At 41.2% G+C, this 23,032-nt stretch overlaps 1 protein-coding gene across 4 annotated transcripts in view; it reads left to right on the top strand.

Moving 5' to 3' along the window:
• Positions 1-23,032, top strand: part of LOC114050462 (hyccin-like) — a 114,483-nt gene that overhangs the window by 62,943 nt on the left and 28,508 nt on the right. For all 4 annotated transcript variants that reach the window (XM_027872178.1, XM_027872176.1, XM_027872177.1 and 1 more), the window contains 6 exons: positions 4,102-4,203; positions 6,922-7,101; positions 12,289-12,369; positions 16,285-16,400; positions 16,780-16,875; positions 20,419-20,535. In XM_027872178.1, the coding sequence (XP_027727979.1) occupies positions 4,102-4,203; positions 6,922-7,101; positions 12,289-12,369; positions 16,285-16,400; positions 16,780-16,875; positions 20,419-20,535 (692 nt within the window). The remainder of the gene's footprint in view (positions 1-4,101; positions 4,204-6,921; positions 7,102-12,288; positions 12,370-16,284; positions 16,401-16,779; positions 16,876-20,418; positions 20,536-23,032) is intronic.

A 23,032-nucleotide genomic window follows, 5' to 3' on the forward strand; every position in this document is an offset into this window, starting at 1 on the left:
AGGTTGAGGTAATACGTGTAAAAATAAATGATTAGTTGTTTTTTTTTAAAGTGGCTAAAGATAAATTTCCAGGGCAGATGAACACATGATTATGGCCACTTGTCTAGGTAGAATGTTGCATCTATTTATTGTGATATTTGTAGGTAGGAACTCTAAGCAAGCTCTTTTTCGCCTTGGCTAGTTTGGTATATTTTGTGTATTTGTGTATGTGTGTGTGTATATGTATATATATATATATATTTTTTTTTTTCCTTTTCTCTTAAAGACCAGCCTTAACCCCAAATCACTCTCTCCAAAATACTCTGATTGGCCAATAGTAGTAGGTCTCAGGCCAAGTCTATCTTTCAGCTTCCCAAGTTTTATGAACTAGCTGCATTGGCTTCCTTGTTCCTCTCACCCACTAGTCTAACTCCTGTCTTGGTGCCTCTGGTCTGGCCTTCCTCCCTACCTGAAATGCACAAGCACAGCTCTCGTGCCACTCCTGCCACCAATTACTTTGTCTTTACTTTGTGTGTCTTTTCTATATACCGTGTTCTTGTTTTTCCCTTGATAAAATGTAAGCTCCTGTAGGGCAGGTACGGTGCTTATCGCAGACCTTGACACATAAGGAGAGCTTAATTCTTGCTAATTGGGGGCAGGGGTTGAGGTGAGAAGACTGAGCCAGCATTGCTGCTTGAGAAAGGAGGGAAAGTAATGTGGACTCTGGTAGACTGTTGCTCACAAGATTCTGGACTGGGTGGTATGGACAGATGGATGGATCCCCATTAGACTGGGAGCTTCTCCAAGTCAGGGACTGGCTTTTCCCTCTTTTTGTATCCTCAGCACTTAGTACAGTGCCTGGCACATAGATACTTCATTAATGTTAATTGACACCCTGACTGAGATGGAGTGAATCTTACAAGAGGAGAAACTGCTCAGGATGACAGCAAGAGGTGAAGGCTGGCAGTAGCAATGGAGAGAAAGGAGGAGGTTTATTCTTCCTCCTGGTCAAGTGTCTTGGAAAGCAGGAGAGCCCACAGACCCAGTACAGGAGATGGGAGCGAAGCACACTGGTATTTTCCAGATGGGCCATGTTTACAAGAAGATGACAGTACTGTAACAGGAAGAGACCAGGAGAAATTATAGAATGAGGTTCCAGGGGATAGGATGTGGGGAAGAGGGTGGGGCAAAGCTGGGTGGAGTTGAGTGGAAAAGAAGATTTTGCCCATGGCTGTCACTGCTTGTGTAAAGGACAGAGTTTATTAGCCATAGGACAAAAAAAGTAGCATTTGACTGGAGCTCCTGCCCTCCAGGGGCCTATGATACAGTACGAGACTGGACAACTTAGTTGGGACAAGTGTGGTGTTAATGAGTTATGGAGTTATGGTGCTGATAAGTGTTCATGGATTCCATTTCCATGTTCAGTACAGTCAAATTTATGTCAGTCACTGCTTTAGAAAAACATGCCTTTAGTTCCAAGGAGGATCTCTGAAGGGCTAGAGTGGATGGATCACTACAGGGGCGTGTCCATCACATGAAAAATAGCTCAAAAGTCTAGATTATCTTAATGGGGAAACCATTAAGCATTCATAGCATGAATGAGTGAAATTTTTATCTAAATAGGACTTCGTAATTTGTTTTTGTGTTTCATTTCTAGCTTGTAAAGTGATTGCTTTTTGAAAATCTGTTTTTAAATTATTGTCTTTCAGATTGGCTTGTGCACTTTTGAATGCTCTGTATAATTTCATCTAATTTGTTTTCATTCTTCTAATTTGTCCTTGTTTCTTGGTGGCCGTTTTACAGCAAGACTCACAGTCTTGCCATATCATATATGTGGTTGATTGATGAGAGTTTTTTTGTTGTTATTCAATCTTTACCATATGCCTCTTTCTATACCCTTTGCACCATGCCCCCTACCCCCCATCCTGGCAATTAATTCTAAGTCTGCTTCTTAACCATCTGCCAAATGATGCTTGTGTGGAGCATCTGGCTGCTTCTTCAAATCTTGCCAAGCATTCATTTCGACAGCATGGTTTTCCATCATTACTTTTAGGTTTCTGATTGGGCTTTCTGAATCTTGATAAGTACCTCTTTCATATGAAAGGCCACTATCTCTGGGCAGTTCTTTGCTCCTAGTCGATAGTTGAAAAAAATTTCTTGAATTTGTATGGTGAAATAAATTTTGACATGCTTTGTTGCATTTAAGTTTTATAATATTATTATAATATTTAAATGTAATGATATTTTAAGATTTTCATTACTCTGAAAACTGTAGAATTGTGGCAAGGCATCTTTTCTCATTTTTCATAGCATCGTTTTTACAGATTCATAAAATCAATAACAAAATTGGGGAAGAAATCTAGAGGTATTGACTGTATTCATTTATTTATTTTAGAATACTCTTCCTCTCATTTAATGGTAATAAATTCTAAGCTAAAAATATTTCCCAGAGATTGTTCCTTTGACTATTTTTCAGAAAATAGTTTAATTTCAAGATCTTTTCTGTTTTTCACCAACAGAAAATCTTAGGTTTCTCTATTTTTTGAATTTTTGTGTAATACTTGTTCAGTTTACTAATTAGTTTGGTAATCGTTTATGTACGGATTATAATCGGTAACAGTCATTTTGTAGTCTTAAATTAGATGCATTTTCAGATTTAAGGATCAAGGATCAGACTGAGGCTTCTGTTTCGTTTTGTTTTTTGATAACCATCCCTTTTACATAAATTCCTCCTTTATCAGGTTACGGTTGATCAAATGACTTAAATGGAATGTTGCCTAGAGATCTTTTGTTACATGCTTTTGAAATATTGACGAATGCCCTCATCTGCCTTTATGTAAATAGTGCCAAGGCATATGATTTTCTGTTCTTTGGAGAATGGTAGAAGGTCCCCAAGTAATTCACATTTACTTAGCATTCTGGTAAATAAATACCTGTCTCAGGGATGGGGGACAGGAATTGATTTTGTTAAGTGAAAAAAGGGATTTCTAAATCACCTATTGAAAGTAAATACTTCAAGTTTCCTTGAGTGAGTTCTTGTTCTATTTGCCTTTAATGAGAAATGAATTGAATATCTTGATGACAAAATTCCCAGTTGTGTCACTTCATCTATCTCTGTTTGGACTTTTAGTTTCTCAATTAGATAAAACCCATCAATGTAATGCCAAGAAAGGTAGTGTTTCAGAATAACCGTTAAGAATATTCTAGGTTGGTCTCCTCTGAAGGAGCATTTTCAGTGGGTAAACATTCTAGTGGGGGGCAATGATGACCCAGGAGAAGAGGACTGCTGTTGGAGTATGTTTACGGGGGTAGGTAGACTTTTCTTCCTAGGAAGGCTTGTGGTTATCAAGTGCTATGAAAATCCCTAGCCCATCGTTGGCTTCCTGCTCTCTGGCCTTGCTAGTGAGAGGAAGACCCTTTTGCTACTTTGAAGTTGCCTCTGGAATAGGTGGTACAGTGGGTAGAGCACCAGGCCTGGATTCAGGAGGACTTGAGTTCAAATCTGGCCTCAGATATTTACTGGCTGTGTGACCCTGGGCAAATCATTTGCCTGCTATTTACCACAGTTTCCTTATCTGTTAAATGACCTGGAGAAGGAAGTGGCAACCCACTCATGTATCTTTGCCAGGAAAGCCCCAAATGGAGTCAAGAAGAGTTGTACATGACTGAAACACATGAACAACCAGACTGAATTAGCCTATTTGTGTCTTTGATAGTAGAAGAACTGACATAACCAATGTGCTGCTTATTCTCCCTAAAGTATAGAAAAGCTAAAATTTTCTTAGAGTTCAGGCTTAAGTTTTACTCTACAAAACATTCTGAGTGAGTTATATTCACAAGCTGGAGTCCTAACTTTTATGCTTGCAAAAATATCAGAAACGGACTTAACATGAATTATAGCAGTAGTATCTTTCCAGTTAAAATATAATAGAACTTGCAAATCCGCATGTTATATACAACTTTTAATCATCTTTTCTCATTTTAGGCACCTAACTGAGCAGAAAAGTTAACTGCTGATGGCATTTAGATGATTTTTAATAGTCAGCTGATTTAGGTCAGTATTGACAGTGGAAATAACATGGTGACAAGATGAATTAAAATGTAATTTTGCTTTGTTTTTAGACGCTACCAGAAACATCTCTATCAGAGTATGCTGAAAATTTAAAAGATAAGAGTACTTTGGTTTCATCTTTATATAAAGTTATCCAGGAGCCGCAAAGTGATGTAAGTAATTTGTCCTCTTGAGAACTTGTGACATCAGCACTGATGGGTTTTGGGGTCAAATTGAAATCTGATTCTGCTGAGAAGTTAGTAGTTGACTTTGCTTTGCTTCATTCCCTTCCCTGTCTTCTTCTCCTGTCCCAAAACAGAGCAGTTCCTTTAGGGCAGGGCTTGGAGCTCAGTGCTGGTTACACAGTAGGTGCTTAATGAATGCTTGACAATCAGGTGCTTTGGTTTGACTCTGACTTGTGTCTTCTTTCCCGACGTCACAGCCAACCCCAGTTGAGTTGGGTCACATCATTAGTTTGCCTTAGTTTGATCTTTGCTAACCCCTGCTGTCTGCAGTGGAACCCAAAGCCTTTGAACTTGCTGGACTGAGGCAGGTGCAAAGCCCTGTCTGATCAGACCCCTGCAAGACATCTCTCATCTATCCCCTTCCCTTTGTTTCCATCCCAGTGTTTAATTTGGACTTTGATTACCTCTCACCTAAGTGAATACTATAAACCTGGGAGTCATCTGCATCTGCTAAGCACTTTACCATTGTTATCTCCTTTGAGCCGTATGACAACCTGGGAGGTAGGTGCTCTTATTATCCCCATTTTACAGATGAGGAAACTGAGGCAAACAGAACTTAAGTGATTTGCCCAGAGTCACACAGTTGGAAAGTGTCTGAGGCTAGATTTGAACTCAGGGCTTCCTGACTCCAGGCCCAGCTCTATTTACTTAGCCACCTAGTTCTGTCTTTTGGGATATAGTCAGTTTCATAAAAAGTACATTTTTGTATTCATTTTAATATTACAGATCTAGAGCTGAACAGGAACTCAGAGGCCATTTAGTTTTCTCTTCGCATTTTACAGATGAAGAAATAGGGGTCTGCAAGTGGGGAGGGGCTGGCCCAAGGTCACAGAGAGAGATTTGAACCTAGGTCCTCTGATTCCAGAGCTAGGGCGCTCCACTTCCCGTGCTGCCACTGTCATACTCCATGCCGACAGAACGCTCTAATATTCCCTGGTAATGAAGAATACAATTCATCTGACTAGACCAAAGCAATGACCACACCTGGTGTTTTCTTGTTCTTTTGTTGGGTATTGTTTGGATCTCTGCTGCTTTCCGACTTTTCTTATCCACTGTCCTGCCCAGACTCCCCTGAAGATATTCATAAAGTGTTGGCATGAGCTGTCTAGATGGACTCTAAGCTTTTATGATTCAATGCCCTTGGTTATTTTCCAACATTTTTTTAGACAGCTCCCCTTGTATCTGCCTCAGAATTGAAGTCCCCCTGAGTATCAGGATATATGTGGACTTAGTCTGGAGAATCTTGTTAAGTTCTTTGTAGAGTTTCATTCTCTGCAACCAGTGTTGGTACTTAAGTCACAGACTTGTTCGTGGCTGTCTTGGTGCTTATCATTACTGTGAATGTAGAAGAGGTAAGATCACCAAGCATTCCGTTAAGTGTTTTTTGTTGCCTTTGACCATATGGTAAAATCGCCTTTGTGAACTTTTTTATCCTCCTCCCCAGTCAGAGGTTTTGGGAAGCCCCAGTACAAGTGGAAAGGGCTCTGGAGTTGGGCAAGTCACTTGGCCTCCCAGGGCCTCCAGTTCCTCATCTAAACAATGAAGGGATTTGACTAGAGGAGCTCTGGACTAGACTTGACCCTTTTGGCTCTGTATGTCTAACCCTCGGATCCTTTTCTCTCTCTAAGACTCCCATGCTGCCTGAAACTCTCCTGGTAGTCATTCTCTTTGGCCCCAACTTCTTTATATCTTTTGGTTTAATTTATAAGGAAAACATCAACATGCACAGTTTAGCTCTTGAGTAGTATATAAAGTCATTAGACTTGTTAAAATCTAAAGTCTAAAGACACGTTAAAAGTGCCAGTAGTTAAATTAATGCTCTTTCTTGTCCCTGCTGTCACTGCAGAAGGGGCTCGTAGCTGGGCTGTGTCGTAGTTTCCCTGCTTCTTTCAATATTCAGTTCAAATCCACTCTTTGGCGGGAAGCCTTCCCCCAGTTGCCGGGGCCTTCTCCTCTCAGATTTCCTTCCAACTGCTCTCTAAGTATCTTGAATGTACCTATGTATTTGCATGCTAGCCGCCCCCCCCCCCCATTTGAATGTAAGCTTCTTGAGGGCAGGGACTTTTTGGCCTCTTTTTATACCCTCATGGTTAGCACAGTGCTGAGCACATAGCAAACACTTATCGAGTTGTTGTTCACTGACTGACTAACTAACTTAGGATGGATCGACTGGGCTTGTGCCACCATTAGCAGTGACTTTATTCTGAGCTGCTTGTGTCTCTAAGCTGACTCTGACAGGTAAGTGCCTTGGTAAGGCTTGTGAACTTAGAGTTTCAGGATTGCCAACCCACAGGATATCCAAGAACTGGGGGGCCCAGTGCATTCTTGGAGCTGCTCCCCTTCAGCCTGCACTCCTTGGGGCTTGGGTATTTTCATGGGCTTAAGAGAATAATTTTTGGGCTTTATGATCTTAGTTTTGTTTTGTTTCGGTTTTTTTTGGTGGGGAGTGTTGGTCACTTTCCTACAGAAAAAAGGGAAAAGACGTGGAGGCCTGGCCTTTGATTTCAGCTTGAAAATTCCACAAGTTCTGTTTCCAAATGTCAACCTTTTTCTTGTAGCGCATTGCTCAAGCAGGGGAAAGCCTTTGTTCAGTAATGATGCCTGTTAACTCTGATCCTGTCTGAGTGCACTCCCTTCTCTCCCCAGTTGCTCGAACCCGTGTGTCACCAGCTCTTTGAGTTCTACAGAAGTGGAGAAAAAAAGCTGCTGCTCTTCACACTGCAGTTTCTCCCAGAACTGATGTGGTGCTACCTGACCGTGTCTGCCACCTGGAAGCAGCACAGCACGGGCTGCATTGAAGCTCTTCTTTTAGGCGTTTACAACTTGGTTTGTATGAAGTTAATGGCCCTCGTCCAGAGTGTGCCGGGGAGATCGCCACTCTCCAGTGGCTCGTTTTTTTCCTCTTTGAGCTTATTGTTCATCTTTTCTTTCTTTTTCTGAGACTAGCTTTATTTAAATGAACACAGATGCAGGCTTTCTTTTATTTTACTTTCTCAGATGTCATATGTTAATGTTATAATGCTATATATAAAATAATATATTATAATGTTATAATGTTATAATATAATTAATAATGCTATATATAATATATTATAGTGTTATAATGTTATAATGTTATAATATAATAATGCTATATATATAATAATATATTATAATGTTATAGTGTAAGCCATTGGGTTGATTGGAAGGTAAAAGAAGAAGAGTTTGTATTGGCCCTCAGTTCCCTTTGCTTCCGCAGGGAGAGATGCGGCAGCGGTGAAGTGTCCAGAGAGTGCCAAGAATCACTGCTGACTGATGGTCTCAAAACGTGAACTTCACTGTACTTAAACTAAATGTGAACTCGATCTTCCACCAGACTGACCCTGCTGTTCCTCACCCACGGATAGCGCTCTGTGCCTTGGTGACACGTCTTCCTCACCCCTGCTGCTTAGACCACCTCGCCTCCTCTGAGGCATGGCAGGAGATTGAGGAGGAGACTGAGAAGCAATATATCGATCTGGGAGTCGTCTGTATAGAGATAAACCCTTGACGTTACCAAAAGAAAGAAGAGAGAGGGGGAAGAAAAGAGTGCCTAGGCCAGAGCCCTGGGGAACGCTCACAGAGGGGCACACCATATAGGATGAGGCACCAAAGAAGACTGAGAAGGAGCTGGTGTGCTGGGAGGAGAACCAGGAGAAAGGAGGGTTCCAAAAACCCAGAAAGGAGAGAATGCGTAGGAAGAAAATGGAGTTTGTTCAGATAGGTCAAGAAGGACAAGGCTAAGAAAGGATTGTCAAGCCTCCAAGTAAGAAGTCATGGTTAACTTGGCAAGAGCAGTTCTAGTTGAGTGATTAAGCCTGAAGGGAGAAGCAGAGGGTTGAAAAGCAAGTGAAAGAAAGTGGACGTTGCAAATGTAAACAGCTTTTTCCGGGGGTATGGCTGAGAACAAGGAGAGTCTGCCAGTGTGTGGTAGTGGCGGGGCCTAGAGCAGGAGGAACCCCTAGCCAGGGAGAAGTCGGTCCACATGGCTGCCAAAGTGATGATCCTCAAGCCGCAGGTCTGGCCACTGTGACTTTGTCCTGCTCAGTAACTCCAGGATAAAATGTCAACCCCACTACTTGTCACTTAAAGTCCTTCTCGATCTAGTTCTAGATTATGCAGTTAAATGATGCCACAGTGCACAAAGTGCTGGGCCAGGAGTCAGGAAGAGCTGAGTTCCAATGTGGCCTCAGACACTTAATAGCTGTGTGACCCCGGGCAAGTCACTTAGCTCTGTTTGCCTCAGTTTCCTCATCTGTAAAATGAGCTGCATGACAAAATAGCAGACCACTCCAGTATCTTTGCTCAGAAAACTCCAGATGGGGTCATGAAGAGTCACACACGACTGAAATGACTGAACAGCAGTAACAAAATGCACAATAGGAGGTTATCTTTGCTCTTAGCGGTAATAGGGAGCCGTTGGAATTTGTTGAAGAGGGAATTGACATGGTGAGATGTGTTCTTTAGAAAAATCACCTTGGTGCCTGTGTGAAGGCTGGATTGGAGTGAGGAAAGATGAGGTAGGGAAATCACAATAGGAGGTGCTTGTAATAGTGAGTGAGAGGTGATGCTGTGAGAGTAAAGAGAAGAGGATGGATGCACAGTGCCTGGCACATAGTAGGCACTATATAAATGCTAGCTATAATAACCATAACAATTATTATTATGGCGTTGTCATCATCATCATCATGAAAGTAACATGATTTGGCCGTCTATTAGATAGCTGAGGTGATGGAGAATGAGGAGCTGAGGATAACACTGAGAGTGCAAACCAAGGAAACCAGAAGAAGGGCCCTTGATGGAAAGAGGGGAGTTCAAAAGAGGCCTGGGTTTAGGGGAAAGAGAACGAGCTCGATTTTAGGCATACTGAGTTTGAGATGTTTGTGAGGAATCTTATTTGAAATGTGCTGCAGGCAGATTGTGATGTGGGATTCAAGCTGAGGAGGGAGACTGGCAGCAGTTACACAGGTCTGGGAGTCATCTCAGCTGAGGTGGTCAGAGTCAATGGGGACGGAGGGAATGAGCAACCAAGAGAGGAGAGAAAGAAGAGAGCTCAGACCAGAGCCTTGGACAGCACCAACGCTTCCACTGTTTGGTATAGGCAAGAGCCAGTAAAAGAAATGAGAAAAGAGTGGTCAGCTGGAAGAGGACCAGGAAATGGTTTCACAACAGACCAGTCAAGCCAACAAGCATTTATTAAGTACTTATTATATGCCAGGAACTCCACTCAGTGTGGGAGTAAACAGAAAGGCAAAAACAATCCCTGTCTCCAAGGAGCTCCCTTTCTAATGTGAGAGAAACTTGCAAACAACTCTGTGCATATGTGATGCACGGGGTAATTTGGAGGTCATCTTAGGAGGAGGGGACTGGCATTGGTGGGGACCAAGAAGACCAGAAGGTCAAGGCAAGGAGGGAGAATATTCTAGGCATGAGGGACAGACAGTGAAAAGGTGTAGAGAAGAGAAATGATGCAGAAGGAGTGACCAGCTAAGGGTTCAAGAAGGATGCAGACTGAGAAAGGACCATCTACTCTGGCAGCTGAGGGATGTGGTTAGAAGTTAGATGGAAAAGTACAAGGAGTGAGGGAGAAAGGATGGAAGTGGCAGTAAGAGGAGAAACAGGAGAGGAGAAATAGAAAATGGGGAGCTGGGGGGGATGGCAGAACCCATGGCTGAAGATTTAGAAATATCTATTTGTAGGCAGCAGGGAAGAACATAAGCGTGTGGTGAGAGACTAAAGATTAGAGAGGATTAGAGAGGCAAAATGGAGGGGAGGGCATGGGGGGGCTTGTCAAGGAGAAAGACGTTATTGGAGACTGGAGTAAAGTAGAGAGAAGGGGGGTGATAGCAAGAGTTTCTGAGATAAAAGGGCAGAAGAAGGGAGCTCACCATGAATCATCTTTACTTTTTCAGCATAGTCAAGGTCCTCAGATTATAGGTTGAAGAAGAGGGTGTGCAGGAGGTTTGAGGGGAGAATTAAAGGTTTGGGAAGAGTAAAAGGACTGCCTTGCTTTTGTGGGGAGGACCCAGGGGAGCGTGTCAAGTGAAGTTAGTGTTAGAGCCAGCCAGTTAGTTCCACTGTGACTTCTTCAGCTCTGTTCAGCAGCACGGGAGTAGGCGTAAAGGAGGCAGATGGGGGTGGAATCCAAGACTGAGGTTTGTCAAGGGGTGAGCGGTGATAGGACAAGGGGATGAGGAATTTGAGAGCAGAAGACAGATAGTTGAATAGGTTAACTCTAGAGTCAAGATTGGGAAGGGAGGAGAGTGAAGGTAGAGAAGGAGTGATGACCTGAGGAAAATCTCTGAAGTTGAAAGGCTTGGGACCATGACGAGGACGCAGAGAGGTGAGACGCAGGGAGAAGTGGGTGGTCAGAGGCCATGATAAGTTTGAGGGACGACAGAGCTTTTGGCTGTGACAGAGAAACATTTGTAAGTGATGGCCAGGGGTAAGGTGTGACTGTCCCTGTGCGTGACTCTGGTGGAATTGAAGAGGAGGTCGTGGGCTTTAGGGTATTGACATAAGCATCAATACTTAGCTAAGTTGAAGCGTTCTATTATGATGACAGGAGTTGGGCCCTAAAGGAAGACAGTGAGCCTGGACTTTGCTAGACTTCAACTCAGTATGAATCAGTAGTGTCACGGGGTGGCCAGAAAAGCAAAAGTTATCATGGGCTGCCTTGAGAGGCTTCCCTTCAGAGACTGGCCTAAGGAGAGCATGGGCCAGATAGCTGCTGCAGCGTCATGCCTTCCACATCTGTGTGCCACGTTTGAGGAATGTCAGTGATAAGCTAAAAAGAAAGTTTAGAGGAGGGTGACCACAGCATGGAAATGAACCTTGAGTTTTTGCCAAATGATGATCATTCAAAGGAACTGGGGATGTCTGGCATGGAGAAGCCAGGTTTGCCACGATGCCTCGCTTTAAGCGCTTGAAGTCCTGGCGCCTAGAAGAGGCTTTAAACCCGTTCGGCTTGTCTTTAGACACAGAACTCGAGCAGCGTGGCTGGAGAGGCCAGCTGAGGCTGTTGGTGAGTTACCCCAAATTGGATCAGGCTGCTGGTCTTCAAGCAACTCATTGGGTTTGTTGTGTGGAGGTCCCTTCTACCTGTAATATTTCTGTGATTCCAGCACATTGGAGACATCCTCTGTGGAGATGGATTAGATGACACGGATGGAGACTGTGCAATCTGCATCATTAGAGGGAATGGCCACATCAGTGACACCACTCATTCTTTCAAGTATTAAAGGATTATAGGACGACTGAACATTTCCATCTATGAAGCCTCTGGCTTTCCAATATGATTTTTATGTCTTTACCTTTTTTTGTCCATGAATAAAGTATTCTGCAGATCCATGGATTGTGGGCATTTGAGAGCCTTTCTAGGGCAGTGAATATATATGAAGTCTTTACATCCTGGGCCACACTTTCCCAGATTCATTAATATCTAGGCTACTTCTGAATTTTGCATGAACTATTTGAACAGATTAAACTTTACCTGGTAGCATGTTTTCCTTTTGTGTTTTCAGTTTTCTGCAGGTATGTAATTTGTAAGGGAATTAAGAAAGCTTCCAATCTATCTCCTTCCTTTAAAGGAGTGCAGATTATTGCTACTCTTCAAGGCATGTGATTAGCTTGTCAAGTTTCTATAACATGTTCTTTAACTACTTTATTTTAGTTGATTTAGGGGGAAAAACAACTTTAAACATGTTACATGTATTAAATCAGGAAATTTAAGTTTTTGAAATGCAATGCATATTTTAGTTAAATCCAACAAATTGAGTGATTGTTTCTGATACTTGAAGAACACATGTATATACATGCAAGTTCCTAATGGCTCTATTTCTCTGGTTTAATGAGTGGAAGGGCCTTTTAAGTTTTTAGAGAGTTGTGGTTATTTAGGCCAAGAATGTAGAGATTCTATGTGTCTGCGTATGTGTATTTGTCTTATAGACTTTAATTTACATGTCAGTTTATTCTCTTCTTTTTTTTTTTCTGTAGGAAATAGTTGACAAACAGGGACATAACAAAGTGTTGAGTTTTACAATCCCATCTTTATCTAAGCCATCAATATATCATGAAGTAAGTGGCATTGATCAAAGTGAATGTAGGGGACCTGGCCTAGTAGGTTTTTCATTCCACTGATGTTTCTTGGTGGGCGGGAAGGGGATGGGGCAGAAAAGAGGAACTCACCAGAGTCAACACGAGAGGAATGCGTTTGTGTTGGTGCTCTGCCCCGAATGAAGTGCTCCCCCCCGAATGAAGTGCTCCCCGAGTGTAGCTGTCCTTTCTTACTGTGTCTCCTGCCCCCATTCTGTCATCGCCTCGATGCCTAATTAATCTGTATAGTGCAGATATAACAGATACAAATAACGTGCTCCTGTCACTCTGCTGCTCACAAATGTACGATGGTTTCTGTCCAGAGGCGTTGACTTAGCCCAGCACTTAAGGCTGAATGTCATATTGTTCTAATTGGCCACGTGTTCCCCAAACATGTCCTCCCCCTCAACCAAACCAGACTACTTACCACTCCACGAATAGGTCATGTATTTTTTGGCCTCTGTGCTTTTGATCTCACCATCCTTTATGCTTAGAATTTTCATTCCACCGTCCTGGACTATTGAAAGCCAATCTACCTGTCGTGACCCAGGTGCAGTGCAGTCTCCATAAAGCCTTCTCTTGTTCCTTTCTCTCTTCTCTCTCCAACTGGAAGTCATCTCTTTCCATCTTTCAAAAGTTTGAGGAAGCAACGAAGGAAAATTCTATTTTGGATCTGATTCTCATCAGTCAGGAGGGATTACTTTCTGGTGGTAGAAATGATGGGAACCCTGGAAGAAAATGACCACTCCTTCTTAGAACTTTTAATGGAGTAGGAAAGGAAATTTGAGAATACAGTGACATACACCCTGAATTTTAGGAAGGTGGATCTCAAAGTGTTCAGGATGCCTAGAATGCCGTGGTCTAAAATTCTATGGAGAAAGTCAATGTAGGATGAATGGGAAGTTCTCAAGAATTAATTCTGAAGACCTCAAAAAAAGAAACAGTTCCACTGAGAAAGACAAGATGAAGTTAGTTATCTAAAGGGACTAATTTGAGTTCACAGAGAACTAAACAACCAACTTAGATTTTAAAGAGATGTACAGCATAGTCCTAGATGAACTTCCTCAGGAGTCAAAGGGCAGAATGAGCTGATGTTGGGGAGGAAAGCTAAGCATACAAAACAACAACAGTAACCAGCAGCAGCAGCAGCAGCAGCACCACCACCCTATATTGGAAAAATAAGTAGCATCCAAAAAGAGATAGAGCAGATAAAACAGTGATCACCAGTGACAGAGAGGAAACTGAGGACTCCTTGACTCTTTGCTACTGCTGTCTGCCAGTGGAAAGATGGGGAAGAATGACCATTAGCGAGTTGCCATCAAGATAAGGAGATAACTAGGACCTGTCTTCCCTTAATGAGGTCAAATCTTCTAGGCCATCTTAGCCCACCCAAGAACTGGCAGATGTGATTATTGAATTTCTGTCAGGGATATTTGGAAGATCATGGGGAACTGGAGGGAGACTGCAGAATTAGAAAAGGGCGAATACTGTCCCTTTGCAAGTTGGAACCTTGGTCTTCCAATTTTGAGGCATCCTCTTGTTCCCCATGAGCTTTCAGACACCACCGATAATAGCATTGATTTTAATTCCTTGCAGAATTCTACAGCAAGCTATTAAAAGATTGTCAGGGAACATCTCGAAAGGGAAGTGTCTCCATAAAGGGCCAATGGGATTTCTTGAACAACAGATCTCAATAACTTACATTGGTGGGTCAGAAGACCATAGACAGAGCTGGCTCACATTTTTACAGAGGGCTTTAAAGTCCTACTTTATGATGCTAACCTGGAAAACATGAAAAAATGTGGGTGAGATGATAGTACATTTCGATGGATTTCGATGAGTTTTGAATGACTGGACCCTACGAAGAGTCATTAATGGTTAATCAGTATAATGTGCAGGAGTCCACTGGTCTTCAGTAGAATGCCTCAGACATCCATACTCGGCATTTTTATCACATGGGTGTCGCACTTCTCCGATTCACAGATGAGCAAAAGCTTAGAAGAAGAATAGCTCACACACTAGATGACAGGATTCAAAACCTTTTGATAGATTAGAAACTTTGAGCCAAATCTGTTAAGATGAAATTGAGTAGGAATCAGTGTGAAAATCTTTTACTTGCATTCAAAACAATTAATTTCCCAAGAACAAGGTGAAGAAGATGTAGCTGTGTAGTAGTTGGTTCCACTTGACCCTAGAAGACAGAACTGGTCCTAATGAGTGGTGATCCAAAGGGACAAATTGAGGGTTGGCAGAGGGGAAAACTTCCTAACAATTACAACCACCTGAAAGTGGAATGGACTGCCTTGGGAGGCAGGGGCTCCCCTCTCCAGAGGTCTTTATGCAAAGACTGGATGATCGTCTGCCAGGTATGCTGCAGAGGGAATCTTTGGTCACCTCCTGGATGTCCCCTGTGGTCCCTTCCAGCCATAAGGGCCTGTCATTCTGTGATTCTCTCCTCTCACATCCCTAGTCGTGAAACTTGCCATGTTAGGTGTTGTGCATGTGTCCTGTCCTTTTAGTAGATTAGAAACTTCCTGAGGCCAGCTACAGTTTCTTAGTTTTGTGTCTCCCTCAGCATCTAACAATAGGAACTTAATAAATGTGGCATTATCCTCAGAGGCTGCATGGTGGAAGGGATTAGGAGCTGACCTCAGAGATAGGAAGGCCTTGCTTCAAATCCTGCCTTGTACCCATACTGATGGATGAAGTCACTTTGCTTCAGGTTCTAAGGCTCTAACTTTCAGAGAAGGTGCTGACCTGCCTTGGCAGAGTGGACCCTTCCCCAGGAGCCTCTCTGGCTCTGGCAGGATGAAATTGGAAAGTTGATGGTGGCAAGTTTGTTTTGAAAAAACTTAGTTTGCATATTTTCTCTCCCCACTCCCCAATATATTTTTTTTTGTTGCAATTCTGTATACCATTATACAGGAATTTTAAAAAACAGGAATCTTGTTGCCTTTTTTTTTCATTTTTTTTCTCATACCATAATCACATCCTAAAATACCTCCTCTAACAGAAGTAAATGCCCTTCCTTAAAAATACACCTACCAAAAAAACCCAAGCCACCAACTCAGACCCGGCAGACCTCACAATTGTGCCTGGCAGAGGCAGCAGCTGACCCCGCCTTGGGAGGCATCCCCTCCGTCCCTCCAACATCAGGCATTACATGTGATTGGAATTTGGTTCATCTTAATTCTTGTCCTCATTTACATTATTGTTGACATTTTCTGACCTGCTGTGGTTCTGCTTTTTTCTCCCTTCCTTAGTTCATATAAATTTTCCTGTGTTTTCTGTGAACTCATATTAATAATTACTAGTGGCATATTCCTAAATCCTAATTGCATTACTAGACCACATTTTGTTCCATTATTCTGCAGTTGAAGGGCATGTACTTTCTCACCTTTTTATTATTGCAAAAAGTGTTGCTGTTGATATTTTGGTAAATATGAGGCCTCTCTTTATGTGCTTGACCTCCTTGGGGAATTTGGATGATGAGGTCAAAGGGCAGGAAGAATAGTAACTTTTCTTGCATAATTTAAATTGTTTTCTAGACTAGCTATACCAATTCACACTTCCCCCAAGAGTGTGTTAGTATGCATGTCTTCCCACGGCCCCTCCCACATTAACTTTTTTGATCTTTTATCATCTTTGTCAAGTTGATAGCTTTGTATATTAAAGCAATTGAATTTTATCAATCTGGAATTTTTTGTTAAGTCCTATGGTTTGTTTGTTTTTTTTTGTTAGTCAATGTCAAAGAAGATTTAAAAGTAAAACACTGATAATCAAATTATGGACTTATCTTTAACATACAGTATGCCTGTTATATTACTTTTCCTTAATTACATATTTTCCAAGAGCGTTTGTTGTAATCGTTTTTATTCAAATATGTTTTTTCTTTAGCCTTCCAGCATTGGTTCCATGGCTCTGACAGAAAGTGCTTTATGCCAGCATGGTTTATCAAAAGTTGTTTACAGTGGACCTCATCCTCAAAGAGAGATGTTAACGGCTCAGAATAGGTAAGATTGAGAAATAGAATTTGTTGCATGAAAGTCAGAGAATTATTTTACATTAGATTTACAATTCATAAACATATTGCATGCTATTAAACAGATTACTAATTGTATGTAAGAGAAAATTCGTCTTAAATCATTGATTGTGCTCTTGTTTCAGAATTCATCTGGAAAATATTAGTTTTAAATAATTGCAGTAGTTAAAGAAAATTAACACTAATTTTTAAGAGAATTTCAGTGTAGTATTTGTATATTACTATTTCTTCCTTGCCTTTATTTTTGAACACAGATATAAAGCATTATATAAATGCTAGCATTATTATTATTATTATTATTGTTAAATTGAAATTAAGATTTTGTGAAATCTTTTTTGTTTTCTATTTAGGTTTGAAGTGTTGACATTCCTTTTATTGTGTTACAATGCTGCCTTAACCTATATGCCCAATGTTTCTCTTCAATCGCTGTGTCAAATTTGTTCAAGGTAAATTAAATATCAGCTTTTACTTGATATACTTACGAACTTGTTATGTTTGCAATGATACCTTCCTTGTTATGCTTTTTCCAACACTTTAAAAATTAAAAGTTCCAAAAAGAAGAATAAATTTAGCTAAATAAAGAAAGCATTCCAGATATATAAATGAGTTGGCAGTGCTTAGCACAGTATCTAGCACATAGTAGGCTCTTAATAAATGTTGATTTGATTGAGTGATTGTCATATTCTCTTAGTAATTTTTTGGAGCCATATTTGTGCTTGTTAGGAGCCATGATATAAGTGAGAATGACGGGTAATGACTGAGTTTTTTTTTTTTTAAACTCTCCTGCCAATTAGAGGTCTATGGGGGTAAGAGTGGGGAGGATGCTTTTGGGAGCTATGCTTAGCATGGTGCTATAGTGGACACTTCATAAATGCTTGTTGATTTGTCTTGACCTGGAATCGGTGAAAGTACGTTTAAGGAGTTAGAGAATAATTTGGATCTTGGAAATTCTTTTGGAGGCAGTGGAGTGCTGGGAGCTAGCCAGAGGGGAGAAAGCATTGGCCAGCACTAAAATCCAGAGAAAGCAGACAAGGAATGGGAGGATTAGAGGAGAAGGCAGAGCGGGAAGTCAGCAGCCAAGAAAAACCAAACTTGACCTTGTTTTTCGATTCAGGCCTTAACTTTGATTACTCCTCAGCTAGAGCTTAATTATGTTTCCTATTCTTAAAAATGATACTGAAGTTATGTCCTTTGGCTTTCTTTACCAAATATGCCTTATGTCAGTATTTCTGAATTCCGTAGTTTTATCAGTATGGGAATTCATTGTAGCCATCACCTCTAACATAGTAGATAAGGAGAGTCAATTGTCTGTGGTTCTGAGAGTCTGTGATTTGTCCAGGGTCATAGGAGAGACTTTGAATTCAACTCTCTTGCCTCCAAATCCTTTACTCTGTCCCCATTCTGTGCTATATAGTAAGAGGAAAGCAGGTCAACAAATATACTCAGCATTGTATGAGTCTCCCCCCATCTGCTTCTTTGATTTTAAAGGACTTAGGGAATCCATTCTTGCCCCAGCTGTCTACCCAACCCAAACCCTCAGCAGTAGCACCCAGCACTTTTCCTCCCTGTTCCCTGTGTGTCCTGATTGTCCCTGCCCCAGTGCCTTTGTCATCCCGGTGCCTGAAATGCTTCCCTGAAGGCATAGCTAGAGTCCTCTTTGCTCTCCATGAATCTTCTCTGACAAGCTGGCCCCACTCCTTTGTGAGGTCTAGCTCGGGGCCGTGTTGCCTCTGCCGATCCTTTGGTTTGTTGTGAGAAAAAAGCCGGGATTCTGCTTTGGATGTCTGAGATCTCCAAAGGGGTGCAGACAGGACTACTCTTGACACTGTCTTTTGGCCTCGGGTTCAGAATCAGGCCACTTTCACATTGACACATAACAAAGGAGACCTTTTGGTGGGCTCTGCTGTTTTTCTGTATACAGCAGCCCAGTCTTTCACATCTGGCAAGTCCCAGGGAGGTGACGTTGGGCGTAGCGTTTGTGTGCCTAGGGCCTAGGGTAGTATTTGCCCCATGAGAAATGATTTGTAGAATGGGATTGATTGAAAGCTGCTCACTTAATGAAGGAAGTGTAGAAATAGAAGGATGAAGCCTCACTAACTCCCATGGGGTAGCTGGGGCAGGAGCTCTGTTGGAGAAGGAGGAGAGAATAAAAGACCAGAGGAGCAAAAAGAGACAGACGGCTTTTGCTTTGAAAATGCATCATCTTGGTGTCTTGACAAGCTCTGTTTCTCTTATCTGTGTCACAGATGAGCTGAATGTGTCTTAATTCTAAACGAATTTGTCAAATATGTAAGTAGAAAACTCATGTTAGCTGATGTCTTTGCTAGCTTGCTTGGAGAGCTGGTGAGCTGCTGACAGTGATGGCCGGGAGAGCCCGTTCTTCTCTTGAGGCTCAAATTAAGCTGGAAGTCCCATCTTGGAGCGTGCTGACGGGACTGCTGGACAGTCTTTCCAAAGGCTTTGTTTCCCTCCATGATTTCAGGATTTATTTTTGGAACTCTGTGTGGGAATTTAATGCAGAAATCAAGGGGCCATGATGCTCATGTTCCTTGTGAAAACAGGGTCTAATGTTGGCATTGAAGAAGTGGAGAATCAGGGAGCTGGAGGGGCCAAGCAGATTCCCAGGAAAATCCCCAAAAAGGATGCAAGGGGGTGCAAGGAAGAGACAATAGGATTCTTAGGAACTAGAAAGGAGAAATACAGAGAGGCAGCTTAGTGTTTGTTTAATAATGCCTCTAGGAAGCAAAATGTGATCATTTAAAGAAATGAGTTAACATTGATTTTAAAGTATTTTTTCGAGAAACACAAAAATCCAAGTGTATCTCCTGTAGTTTACTTAGCATAATATTAAGTAGAACATGTAAACAAGCCTCATGACTACATTTCTTTTTTCCCCTCATTTTATTTTATAATTAATTAATTTATTTTTAGTTTTCAACATTCACTTCCATAAGCTTTTGAATTTTAAAATTTCTCCCCCTCCCTTCCTGCCCCCCTCCCCAAGACAGCATGCAATCTGATATAGGCTCTACATATACATTCCTATTAAACATATCTTCACATTAGTCATGATGTAAAGAAGAATTAGAACCAATAGGAGGAACCACAAGAAAGAAGAAACAAAATAAAACAGAAGAAAAAAAAAACAAATAGTATGCTTTGATCTGCATTCAAACTCTATAGTTCTTTCTCTGGATGTGAATAGCATTTTCCATCATGAGACTATGACTACATTTCTGAAGAAAGGTTTTAGATACTCTGTACATTTCTACTTATATTTAATGATTACCAAAGGCTAGGAGAATAGAAATACATGAAGCCTTAATAATTCCATTGTGTGTCTTAGGAATCCTAGTGACCCTAAGAATGGAGCCAGGAGTACATCCATTATCATTCTTCTCCTCTCCTTCTCTTTTTCTTCTTCCTCCTCCTCCTTCTGTGGGAGCTTGTTAGGAAAAGATCTTATTCTGGGAAATGCCTGCATACAAACTTCATGATAACCACCCTTGCTCACTTCTCACCCTTGCTGAGAACAAGACGTAGTGTGGAACTGAAGGTGTTGACCTTACCAGTAGAGGGCACTTTGAACCTTCAGACTCTGCCTATTCATGGGAAATGAGGCAGTCATGGCCCAGCTGATTCATTAATTTGTGGTCATTGACATTGATCCCCATTTAGTTGATTTATCTGCAGTCAGAAGTATTGATCATTAAGTCCATCAGAATGATCAGATGAGCCATGCCAAGGGCAGGTTCCCCAACAACATGGTAAGATGGCCTTAGCTGGTACATCTACAAACACTCATATATGTATATATGCAAATATGTGGTTATTTATCTATTCATTTGAATTTGTCTAAGAAATAAACTTTTTTGGAAAACGTCACTATAAATTTTAAAAATCTGATGGAAATGTACTAAGTAAATGAGCTTATAAATGTTAAAGAATACATTAACGATTTCATTAACATAATATTTTGCTTTTTCTAGAATCTGCATTTGTGGATATCCTCGACAACATGTAAGAAAATACAAAGGTGTAAATAGCAGGATCCCAGTTTCTTCAGAATTCATGGTGCAAATGTTAACAGGAGTTTATTTTGCCTTGTAAGTTTATCCCATGTACAAATTATACAACTTTTGATCTTTTGGAAAAAATGTCATCACTTAATATAATCTATGGTGAATTAGATTATAGTACTAAGATAGAAAAGCCTCTTTCAATTACCTTCTTAGATTTACATTTTAAGTATTTTTATATAGATGGATATGGAATGAAGCTCTTGACAAAGCTTGCTTCAGCAAAGTTTTTTAGAATGTTTGAAAGATTATGTATGTCACTAAGAAATAGATTATAGCAATGTTAATATATTTTGTAATAGAAGAGAATTTTAAGCAAAGTCGAAATCTTGCTTCATTCAGGGATAAAATAAGACTTAGTAAGACTTAGATGAATGCCCATGTAACGCTTTTCTTCTCTTCCATCCCTCATTCACTTTACAAGTTTTCCACAAAATTGCATTGCTTTTTACATAGCTCTCTTGCTTCATGATCTTTTCTATAGCTTTCCAAAGCCTCTCTGATTATATAAGAAATTAAGAGCATAAATATTTTAGCATGCTTATAGAATGTTGTTTGTCATGATTATGTAAAGTAAGTGAATTTTTAGTTAGTTGGAATTTATCTAGCACAGAAATGCTTCATAAATGTTTGTTGAACAAAGGGATATTTGGATATTTGGCTAGCAGGAGGAAGTCAGATATTGTGCCGTTAGTATGGCAGTGGAAGTGAAAAATCTTATTCTTCTCTCTCTTCATTCCTTTCATCCTGCTGTGTCTAGGAAGATCTGTCATCTCCAGAATCACAATTAAGTCTGGACAGGGCTTTAGGAAAATGTATTGCTGTTAGGTTTCAGAAGTCTTCATTGATTTACTGAGAGCAATAATATTTTCTCAGGCTCAGGAGGGAACAAAAATGACGACTGCTCCATATTTCTGGAAGTTGAGAGGACAGCAAATCTTATTTACATGTTTCATGTGATCTGTAGAAGTATCTTCTGATCCACCCCAAGATAGGACAGTTGTCATTTATAATTACTCGTACCTTACATGAGAGCTGTATGTTGAGACCACTCATATGTTTGAGAGCAACCATCAGAACCAAGATTGCCTTTTGTACACCCTAGACAACATTTTGAAAACATATACCTCTTTTGTGTCACTGTCCCCTTGGGGCCTGGAGCCTTTATTGTAACATGTATACAAACATAACCTATGTCAGTCAATCAGATATTTATCAAGTACCTACTATGTCTATACATGACATACAAAATAGAATTTTCTGGCAATTAATATGTGCAATTATTTTAAAATCATCTTCCAAATTTACCTCCCCGGTATAGTCCTCTTCCCATGTATTACACCCTAGAGGGTTCTCTGCCTTGCCAGTTCCTGGTTCTAGCTGTTCCGCCCATTGATTCTGCCTCCCAGGTATTTACAAGCTAAGGCCACCTCCAAGACCCTGGGCCTTGCCTCACCTCCCAGAATCAGAGGTAATCAAACCTGAGCCTGAATAAGAATTCCTTCTTGCAGCCTCTCCAACAGTGTTTATCCAGCTTCTTCTTGAAGACCTCTAGTGCAGGAGGACCCCCCACCTCCTCAAACAACCCATCCCACCTTTGGGTGGCTCTCATTGTGGATGGGCTGAATCCTGTCTCTGAGTCCCTTCCCCTCACTGTTTCTGTCGCTCACTCCTAAAACTGAGAGAACCAATCTAGTCCTTAGGCAGTGGGACTGTGTTTCACATCTTCACAGTCTTCCTTCCCAGGTCTTGTGTGCATTGACTTCCAGCTGTAACGGGCAGGAACATTAGGTCTTCTAATTTAGAGAGACTGAAAGCAGACTTGTGTAGATGTGCTGATGTCTAAACACCCTAGACCGTCCTTCTCTGACCATTGTAAAGACTGAAGTGACCTCTGTGGGCTGCTGCTGTCCTCGGGTGCTGCCCTGTGGCTGTCTTTGGCGCTGCCTGGCTTCTCACTTTCATTAGTTTTCCTTCCAGCTGCAAACAGACTTAACCACAGAACACGTGAGGTTCTGCCAGTATATTTCACATACAAAAATACCAACCCAGGGGATCTGGCTACATAATAACCTGAGCATAAAGGAAAGGCCAGAAATTTTTAAGTCAAACAGAGGAAATTAAGCTTGTTTTTGTACCCCTAGATTGTTGTATGTTTATAGTGTTTTTAATACATAATTTGTCAGTCAGGCATCAAGTATTTGTTAAGGTCTCTTATGTGCCAAGCACTGTGCTAGGCACCTAGGGATACAAAGAAAATTTTAAAAAATCCCTGATCTCAGGGAGTGTACCATCTGATGGGGGAAACAACGTGCTCACAACTCCATACAAGCAAGCTCAGTACAACATCAGTGGAAAACAAGCTCCGTGGAGGGAAGGCCGTAAAGGGGCATGGGGAAAGGCTTCCTGGAGAAGGGGGGATTTCACCTGGTAATTGGTGGAAGGCAAGGAAGGCAGAGACTCAGGTGAGGAGGAAGAGAATACTGAAATTCATCATTTAGAAGGAAAAATACATTCAGCATCA

The sequence above is a fragment of the Vombatus ursinus genome, unplaced genomic scaffold (genome assembly GCF_900497805.2).
Source record: "Vombatus ursinus unplaced genomic scaffold, bare-nosed wombat genome assembly UNPS02014799.1, whole genome shotgun sequence".
Taxonomy (NCBI): domain Eukaryota; kingdom Metazoa; phylum Chordata; class Mammalia; order Diprotodontia; family Vombatidae; genus Vombatus; species Vombatus ursinus.